We start from the raw sequence: 9845 nt of genomic DNA, 5'->3' as shown, positions 1-9845 counted from the left end.
AACCCAACACCTCCCCTAACCCAACACCTCCCCTAACCCAACACCTCCCCTAATCCAACACCTCCCCTAGCCCAACACCTCCCCTAATCCAATACCTCTCCTGACCCAACACCTCCCCTAACCCAACTCCTCCCCTAACCCAACACCTCCCCTAACCCAACACCTCCCCTAATCCAACACCTCCCCTAGCCCAACACCTCCCCTAATCCAATACCTCTCCTAACCCAACACTTCCCCTGATCCATCACCTCCCCTAACCCAACACCTCCCCTACCCCAACACCTCCTCTAACCCAACACCTCCCCTAACCCAACACCTCCCCTAATCCAATACCTCTCCTAACCCAACACTTCCCCTGATCCATCACCTCCCCTAACCCAACACCTCCCCTACCCCAACACCTCCTCTAACCCAACACCTCCCCTAACCCAACACCTCTCCTAATCCAACACCTCCCCTGATCCATCACCTCCCCTAACCCAACACCTCCCCTGACCCAACACCTCCCCTGATCCAACACCTCCCCTGACCCAACACTTCCCCTGATCCAACACCTTCCCTAACCCAACACCTCCCCTAACCCAACACCTCCCCTAATCCAACACCTCCCCTGACCCAACACTTCCCCTGATCCATCACCTCCCCTAACCCAACACCTCCCCTAACCCAACACCTCCCCTAACCCAACACCTCCCCTAACCCAACACCTCCCCTAACCCAACACCTCCCCTGATCCATCACCTCCCCTAACCCAACACCTCCCCTAACCCAACACTTCCCCTGATCCATCACCTCCCCTAACCCAACACTTCCCCTAACCCAATACCTCCCCTGACCCAACACCTCCCCTGACCCAATACCTCCCCTGACCCAACACCTCCCCTGACCCAACACCTCCCCTAACCCAACACCTCCCCTAACCCAACACTTCCCCTGATCCATCACCTCCCCTAACCCAACACCTCCCCTAACCCAACACCTCCCCTAACCCAACACCTCCCCTGACCCAATACCTCCCCTGATCCAACACCTCCCCTGACCCAACACCTCCCCTGACCCAACACCTCCCCTAACCCAACACCTCTCCTAATCCAACACCTCCCCTAACCCAACACCTCCCCTGATCCATCACCTCCCCTAACCCAACACTTCCCCTGATCCATCACCTCCCCTAACCCATCACCTCCCCTAACCCAACACTTCCCCTGATCCATCACCTCCCCTAACCCATCACCTCCCCTAACCCAACACCTCCCCTGACCCAATACCTCCCCTGATCCAACACCTCCCCTGACCCAACACCTCCCCTCACCCATCACCTCACCTAACCCAACACTTCCCCTAACCAAACACCTGCCCTAACCCAACACCTCCCCTAACCCAACACCTCTCCTAATCCAACACCTCCCCTAACCCAACACCTCCCCTGATCCATCACCTCCCCTAACCCAACACTTCCCCTGATCCATCACCTCCCCTAACCCATCACCTCCCCTAACCCAACACTTCCCCTGATCCATCACCTCCCCTAACCCATCACCTCCCCTAACCCAACACCTCCCCTAACCCAACACCTCCCCTAATCCATCACCTTCCCTAATCCAACACCTCCCCTGATCCAACACCTCCCCTAATCCTCAGCTCACAGAAGGTGATCCCTTGTCCTGTTTCAGAAGGAATGAAATTGAAGCTCAGAGAGGGAAAGTGATTTGGGCAAGGCGGCACAGCTAGTAAGGGACATCGCCAGGACTCAAATGGCCCTCTGACACTCTGAGGACAGAAAAAGAGGGTCGGTCCCTCCCACTGACCCCAGATTCCTGCATCCGAGTTGGGATGGTGAGAGGGTTACCACAGGCCTGGGTGGGTGGGCTCCTCCTCACCCAGCCTCACAGTGAGCCGGCCTCTGAGCGCAGGGCCCAGACAGTACGGTATTGTCTCGTGGGTGGAGGAATATTGTCTTCCTCCAAAAGAAAAATAATCCAAGTCAGACCAGCCATCACTCATTAAGGCCTCTGCAGACATTACGGCCCCAGCAATTAACACGGGAACAATTACGCGCCATCACCCCGGGGCGAGGGAGGGCTGGACCTTAGCCAGCCCCTCTTCTCCACCCCCCCAACTCCCCTTCAGCACCCCCTCAGGGCAGCCATCCCTCCACTATCAGGCCCATGCAAATCCCCGGTTCATTCCCAATAGCTCCTGTGAGCCCAAGGTCCGGGAGGGGCCTTGGGGCCTGCAAATTAGCACGAGGTGGGGATGGCTGGCCAGGGCGGGGATCCGGCTGTTCGGCGCAGTCCAGGGTGTAGCCTGCCCAGGAGGCTGTTCCAGTTTCAGAACTTTGTCCACCGCAGACAGGCTGTCCCTAGAGCTGGACTCCTCCTCTGGGTGCGATTAAACCTCTCTGATGTCTGGCCAGTGTGGCTCAGTGGTTGCACATGGACCTGACCTATGAAAACAGGAGATCACTGTTCGATTCCCGGTTGGGGCACATGCCCAGGTTTCGGGCTCGATCCCCAGTGTGGGGTGTGCAGGAGGCAGCCAATCAATGATTCTCTCTCATCATTGATGTTTCTATCTCTCCCTCTCCCTTCCTCTCTGAAATCAATTAAAAAAAAAAAATATATATATATATATATATATATATATATATATATATATATATATATATATTTTAAAAACCTCTGACTCAAAATTGGGCCATTTTCCCACTTCTATGAGGTACTTACAAAATCATGAAGGCAGAAAGTGGAATTGTGGTTGGCAGGGTGGGGAGGAGGAGGGAACGGGGAGTTATTGTTTAATAGGTACAGCGTTTCCGTTTTACAAGAGTTAGGAGGGAAGAGTTATGAGGATGGGTGGTGATGATGGTGACACAACAATTTGAATGTATTTAATACCACTGAACTGTACAGTTAAAAAATGGTTAAGATGGTAAGATGTATGTTACTTATTTTACCACAATAAAATAAAAAATAAAAGCTAGGCCTTGACATGGACACCAGCTACAGGGCCACAGTCAGCATTTGGTGGCCGCTACCCACCCCCACCCACTCCCAAGGGAGATGCTAGGGACAGAACACATGACCTGGGGCCTAGGGACCTCCCTTTGAATTCTTCCTTTCTCATTTATTAGGTGTGTGGCCGTGGGTAATCACGCCTCCTCTCTCTGAGCCTCAGTCTACCAATCCGGAAAACAGAACTAACTCCTGCCCAGTCTGACACACAGGGATGGAGCAATATGCTTGACAGGAAGTGCTTTGCAAACTGCAGTTGCCAGGTGACCGGCAGGGATGGAAGACCTTGCCCCCCAAGTCCCCTCCCCCTTTCTCTCTCTCCCTCTCTCCCATTTCCCTATGGCAGCCACTTATGTCAACCCCTAGTTTCAGCTCTCAGACCAGGCCGAGGCATAAGTGTCCCCGCCCCTGCCCTCTCTCCACCACTCACATACACAAAGGACTGCTTCATTCCCAGCCACCCAGACCTGTGACCCAGTCACCTACCCCACCTGTGTGGACCCAGACCCCGCCCCGCAGCCACATACCAGGGGCCTCTGGGGCATGGGGGAGGGTTTCAGCTGTGACAACAGAGGCTTTCATGAACTGGGGACAAGTACCTCTGGGAAGTCCCAGCCTGAGGGTGCAGCCAGGTCTCAGGTCTGTAGTTACAAAGCCTCCTGAAGAGAAGGGAGAGGGGGGGGGGGGGGGGGCTGTGGGTGCTGCAAGCACAGCTAGGGAGGCTGCAGAAAGGGCTCCTGGCCCAGGGCTCGGCAGCGAAGAGCGGGGCTCTGGAGTCACCAGCCATGTGGTTTGCAGCAAACTAACCTCCAAGGCCCACAGGACAATGGCGGGAAGAGCGCCTCCTTCAGGGTTGGCATGGGAATGACAGGGTCACGGGCCTCCCTAGCACAGTGCTGGGCTCCCAGCAACTAGCATTCCATTTCCCTACAGACTTTGGGGGAAGGAGGGCGGACGGTATGGAGGAGAGTGTTCCTCGATCGCCCCCCTCCCTCCCAGGGTAGCCAGCTGTCAGAGCCATGGGACCGGAGCAGATCCACTCAGCCTGAACCTCTCAACCAGGGCCAAGTGGGACTTATTTACCTTTAATTGGCCTCCGTTCTTGGCAACCGAGCTATAAACCACAGGGGCAGGACCATACCCACCCAAGGGCAGAGTTGTACCAGGAAGTTGGGACTTGCGTTCCGGCTGGCCCGGCCCCAGGCAAGCCGGGTTGGGGGGTCTGTGTAGGAGGTCTGGGTCACATCTGGGTCCCATTCCAGGCTCTGGGCCCAGGTATGGGATGGTGGGCGAAAGGGGCGTCTGTGGGACTGCCCAGGAACGGCTGACTGTGTTAGTGCCTGCACACAGACGCACGCCAACAGGCACGCTCCAGCCCTGCCGAGTGGGATGCCTGCCCCCGTTACTCGGACTCTCACCCCAAAGCCCCAGTTTCTCCCGTCAGGTGGAAAAATGGGTCAGCAGGAACGGCCCCAGGGGATCCTTGTCCTAGGCTTCACCTGGAGCCAGACAGAAATGTCCTGGGGACCTGGCACAGCGGTGTGGATCCTAGGAGACCTGGTGCAGGCTTAGCACTGTGCCTTAAGAATCAGGACACCTAGATCCTAGTCTTGACTCCACCCCGTAAAATTGCTGTGCGGCCTTGGACCAGGTACTTTACCTCTGGGCCTGTTTCCTGCTCTGTCGATGCAACTCCTACTTACTACCTTTTAGGGTTGTTTGGATGAAATGGCCCGTGGTAGGTGTTCAGTAAACATTAATTTCATACCCACAAACACCAACCCTTGAAGGAATATAGTTGAAAGAAAACTAATCTGGAAGCAAAAAAAAAAAAAAAAATCCCACTTCTGCCATGTGTTAGAGCAGTTACATATACAACAAACCATCTCACCTCTCTGAGCCTTAGTTTACCCTTCTGTGAAATGGGAGCAATTTCATAAGCTTGTTTTAAGAAACAGGTTAATGAAGACTTCTGCCAACAAGAATTACCCTAACAGCCCTGACCGGTTTGGCTCAGTGGATAGAGCGTCGGCCTGCGGACTGAAGGGTCCCGGGTTCGATTACGGTCCAGGGCATGTACCTTGGTTGCGGGCACATCCCCAGTTGGGGGTGTGCAGGAGGCAGCTCATCGATGTTTCTCTCTCATCGATGTTTCTAACTCTCTATCCCTCTCCCTTCCTCTCTGTAAAAAATCAATAAAATATATTTTAAAAAAAGAATTACCCTAACCGTCAGAGTTTGTGAGTGAGCACCCTCCCTTCCCTTTCCTGGGAAGGGTGGACTCTGGTCCAAATAAAACCTAATTAAGGGCCCAGGCCTGGCCCGTCTCCAGGGGCTGAAGAAACAAACCCAATGCCCTTCCTCCCTTGGGCCATAACATTTTATTGACAGCTCAGAGGAAGAGCCAGGGGTAAGGATCCCTCCCCTCCCATCCCCCTACCCCGGCGCATGCATCCCTCAGCTGGGAGCAGGAAGCCCAGGCGGCTGCTGCGGGGCTCAGGCGGTCTTGGTGGTGAGCAGGTTGTTGTAGTGGGCGTCCTGGCCCTCGAGCAGGCTGCGGTAGGTGGCGATCTCCTGCTCCAGCCGCGTCTTGAGGTCCATGAGCTGCCTGTACTCCAGGTTCTGGCGCTCGGTATCAGCGCGCACGTCGCCCAGCTGGGCTTCGATGCTGCTGATCAGCGCCTGGATCTGGGCCAGCTGGGCCCCATAGCGAGCCTCGGTGTCCGCCAGCGTGCCTTCCAGGGCGGCTTTCTGAGGGCAGGGAGAGAAGAGGTGACTCAGCGGGGCCTGTGCCCCTGGCCAGGCTGCCCGAGTCCGCAAGGAAGTGCGTGTGCGTCCCACAGAGAAGAGGGCACATACCATGCTGAGCTGAGACTGCAGCTCGATCTCCAGGCCCTGGAGGGTCCGGCGCAGGTCGGTGACCTCCGTCTTGCTAATCTGCAGCTGCTCCGTGTGGCCAGCGACCTCCCGGTTCAGCTCCTCCGTCTGCAATGAGAGGTGGTGGATGGAGGGCATCAGCACGGAGGCAGACCTTCGCCTCGGAGCATCAAGCCCTCTCTCCTTGCCACCCCTCCCCCTCCCCCTCCTCCCCAAGGGCTCCTGCTTTCCCCTTCATACCTGGGTGGTGAACCAGGCCTCAGCATCCTTCCGGTTCTTCTCTGCCATGACTTCGTATTGGCTTCGCATGTCACTCAGGATCTTGGCTAGGTCAATGCCAGGAGCGGAATCCACCTCCACGCTGACCTGGCCACCCACCTGGCCCCTCAGAGCACTGATCTCCTGCAAACACAGAGCAGAGATGGGCATGTCAGGGCCCAGAGCCTGCTGGGCCTGGGCCTGGGCCTGGGCCAGGTCATTCCCCAACCCCGCAGGCCGAAGGGGCTGGTTTTCGGGTGCAGGACTAGGAGCTGGCACTGGGGGAGAGAGGGGGTTGCCACCATCCCCTGCTGGCACCCTGGAAGCCATGCTCCACGCCCAGGGCCATGCTGAGCGTGCGGCCAGGGTGGCCGTGGTCAGAACATACGGGCGGGATACACGCCTCCTCAGCCCTGGGGAACCCACCTCCTCGTGGTTCTTCTTCAGGTAGGCCAGCTCCTCCTTCAGGCCTTCGATCTGCATCTCCAGGTCGGCTCTGGCCAGGGTCAGCTCATCCAGCACCTTACGCAGGCCGTTGATGTCGGCCTCCACGCTCATGCGCAGGGCCTGCTCCGTCTCGTACCTTTCAGAGGAGGTACCTGCAGTCAGATCAGCCTTTCCCCTGTGCCTCTGAAGACTTCCCCACCTCCCCAGGGTCCGGGGCCCGTGAGGGGTGTTCTTCAACCAGTGCCCCCACTGCATTGAGCCCCAAAAGGGCCTGGGATGGTACGGCCGCCTCCCCCCGCCCCCCGCCCCCGGGCTTCTGCAGCCCAGAAGGGCAGAGATGCTCACTTGGTTCGGAAGTCATCCGCAGCCAGACGGGCGTTGTCGATCTGCAGGACCACCTTGGAGTTCTCGATGGTGGCACCAAGAATCTGGAAGGCAGAAGGTTGGCAGGTCAGCACACTGGCACTGCCCGCCACTTTCTTTTCAGAGAAAGGGGAGCAGAGCAAACGAGGGTGCCCCTGCCGCCTGGTGACAAGCCCCTCACCTGCCCACAGGCCTGCTCTCTGGGAGGCCTGGGCACCAGTCCTGCCCGGGAGGCTGAGCCGGGGGAGGTGATGAGCAGGGGCGGGGGGGGGGGGGGGCAGGCAGGACAGCCTGGGAAGAGTGGCTCTGAGACCTGTGCCCAGGGCAACTCCACATGGTGTCAAGGAAGACAGCCTCTATGATATGCAAACCGGATGCAGGGAAGTGGGGGGTGGGGGGTTACCCCTGTCTGTACCCCCCACTCATGGCATTCTGCCACAAGGAAGGGAAGTCTGTTGAGCATCCATTAGGAGCTGGGCACTTTACACCTCTTTCATGTCAGGTCAGTGGGTGCCTAGCTCATGGGGGTGGGAAGGGAGGTTCAGGATTCCTTGTCACCCCCAATCTCAGGTCCCAAGACCTGAGGGGCATGGTCCCACCATTAAGCTACGTGCATCCAGGTCATGACACGTTAGTCATTGTGCTGTGCGGTGATTTGCATCGTTTTTAAATGAAACAGGACAGGATGAACCTATCAGAAGTGACTGCTCACAGTAGGGTAAGGATGGCTTCAAGAAACTTCTCTCTCCATTGTGCATGTGTAGGAAAGCATGTGAGGACACATCTTGAAATGTATTTCCTAGCCCTAGCTGGTTTGGCTCAGTGGACAGAGCATTGGGCGCAGGTTCGATTCAGGTCCAGGGTTTGATTCCAGTCAAGGGCATGTACCTCGGCTGAAGCTTGATCACCAATCAATGTATCTCTCTCACATCAGTGTTTCTCTCTCTGTGTCTATCGCCCTCCCTTCCACTCTCTCTAAAAAAATAATCAATAGAAAAAAATAAATGGAAAAACATCCTCCGGTGAGGGTTAACAAACAACAAAAATGTATTTCCCATCATAGGTCACAACTTAAAAAGTGCACTGTGTATCCCTAGCCCTCCCTCCGTGTCTATGGCCTGATCTATGTCCCAGCACCCAGCACCATGCCCATGGCAGTGCTGTGGGGAGACCAGAATGGGGGCCCCCAATGCCTTCTCATACGTGTGTTCAGGACAGAGCTCCAAGCTCCTCCCTGTGGGCGGAGCCCAAGCCCCACCCTGCAGGCTCCCAGGGCCCTTGTAAGAGCCCAGGACACAGCGAAGTGCTGCCCACCCGGTCCTCGGACAGAGGTCTCCACAGCAAAGAACCCCCAGGCCTCTGCATCTGCCCCTCCTTTCCCCTGTCCAGGGGCCCCGCTGGCCTCGCCCATTTCTCCTAGAGCTTCTCTCAAGCCCCAGGTGGTCCCCTAGGCGGGGGGGGAGGGGCCTGAGCGTGATGGAAACCAGACCTGGCCCTGCCCTCCAGAGACAAGGAAAGCAGAGGTCCCACGACGGGGGCAGGGGTGCAGGGGGGGCGCGGAACAGCTCGGGGCAGGGCTGGCCCGGGGTGGGACCAGATCCCTCCCAGGCCAAACTCCCATTTTCCTGCTGCTGCGAGGGCAAAGGGGGCTCCTGGTCTGGACCTCAGGGCTGCCCACAGGGGTGTCCTATGTCCCCCCAGTTCCTCCAGACCCCTTTTCCCTGGCCTCCCCACCCCCACCCGCCTCTCCTGCAACATGCCCCACCCACTTACCCCCCCTTCCAGTTCCACACCCTGGTCCCTCTATCTGGCCTCCACTTCCTGCCACATTGTCTTGCTCTTCCTCACCTGCCCCCTTCTCTCCCGCCCACCCTGCGGCCCTCCCAGGTCCTAACGGGCTCATTCCCGCCCCGCCCCGCCCAGAAGTGGCCCGGCGCCCGCAGCCCTGGCCGCCGCCTCTCGCCCCGGGGCCCGCGGGGCTGGGCTGCGCGCAGGCAGGTGCACCCCCCGCACTCCCCGCGGGGCGCGCCCACCTTGTCCCGCAGCTCCTCGATGGCCTTGAAGTAGTGGCTGTAGTCCCGCGCCGGCCCGGGCCCCTGCTTCAGGTACCAGTCCCGGATCTTCACCTCCAGGTCGCCGTTGGCCGCCTCCAGGGCGCGCACCTTGTCCAGGTAGGAGGCCAGGCGGTCGTTGAGGTTCTGCATGGTCACCTTCTCGTTGCCCATCAGAAGCCCGTCGGACCCGGCCACGGCGCCCAGGTAGCCGCCCCCGTAGCCCCCGGAGGAGGACGAGGACACGAAGCGGGCGGAGGACACGGACACGCCGCGGCCGCCCGAGCCGCCGTGGATGCTGGGCGCGCGGTAGGCGCCCCCAACCCCGAAGCGCATCGTGCCGCCGCCCAGGCCCCCGAAGGACGAGGCGGCAGAGGACTGGCGGTAGCTGTAGGAAGTCATAGCGAGAGAGAGGGCAGGCAGCGACCCTGGTCGGAGGAGCTGTGGTCCGAGGGAGGCGTGGCCAGGCTCTCACCTGGAGCTTTTTATGCCCGAGAGGGGGGAGGAGGGGGAGGGGGGTCGGGCGGATATCTGAGGCCCAGGAATTTGCTGGCTCCTGGGTGCACACACGGGCACTCTCCCCATTGGCCAGCTCCTGGTGGCTCTGCCTCCCACTCTCTCCTCCCAGGGGCCAGAGGCTGCAGCCCTGAGGGAGCCGCCCCGCCCCGCCCCGCCCCGCCCACTGGGCCCCCAGACCACGCTCTCCCTCTGGCGCCCACTCGTTCCCACCTGCACCCCCGTGGCAACATGCTTAGACACCCCTTTCCAATTCACACTCGGACCCTCCTTCATCAGATCACCCCAGGAATTAGGTCCCCTGGAGCGTATACGCTAC

At 58.6% G+C, this 9845-nt stretch overlaps 1 protein-coding gene across 1 annotated transcript; it reads right to left on the bottom strand.

Annotated features, from left to right (window-relative positions):
* Window positions 1–5387: 5387 nt before the first annotated feature.
* Window positions 5388–9489, bottom strand: KRT19 (keratin 19). Its single transcript, XM_079798214.1, has 6 exons — window positions 8993–9489; window positions 6942–7024; window positions 6576–6732; window positions 6132–6293; window positions 5874–5999; window positions 5388–5765 (listed from the first exon to the last, which is right to left on the bottom strand). The coding sequence occupies exons 1-6, from the start codon at window positions 9410–9412 to the stop codon at window positions 5511–5513; spliced, it is 1203 nt and encodes a 400-aa protein (XP_079654340.1). The 5' UTR covers window positions 9413–9489; the 3' UTR covers window positions 5388–5510.
* Between the last annotated feature and the right edge of the window lie 356 nt (window positions 9490–9845).

This window comes from Cnephaeus nilssonii (genome assembly GCF_951640355.1).
Source record: "Cnephaeus nilssonii genome assembly, chromosome: 19".
NCBI classification, from domain to species: domain Eukaryota; kingdom Metazoa; phylum Chordata; class Mammalia; order Chiroptera; family Vespertilionidae; genus Cnephaeus; species Cnephaeus nilssonii.
The sequence above is the reverse complement of the archived record's forward strand: the minus strand, read 5'-3'. Positions and strand labels throughout refer to the sequence as shown.

Excerpts from the sequence above, each read along its gene's own strand:
- KRT19 (XM_079798214.1), bottom strand. The coding sequence starts at position 9,412 with ATGACTTCCTACAGCTACCGCCAGTCCTCTGCCGCCTCGTCCTTCGGG. Across the intron at positions 6,294-6,575 it reads TGAAGAAGAACCACGAGGAG|GAGATCAGTGCTCTGAGGGG; the intron begins GTGGGTTCCCCA and ends CTGTGTTTGCAG. Across the intron at positions 5,766-5,873 it reads TGCAGTCTCAGCTCAGCATG|AAAGCCGCCCTGGAAGGCAC; the intron begins GTATGTGCCCTC and ends CCCTGCCCTCAG.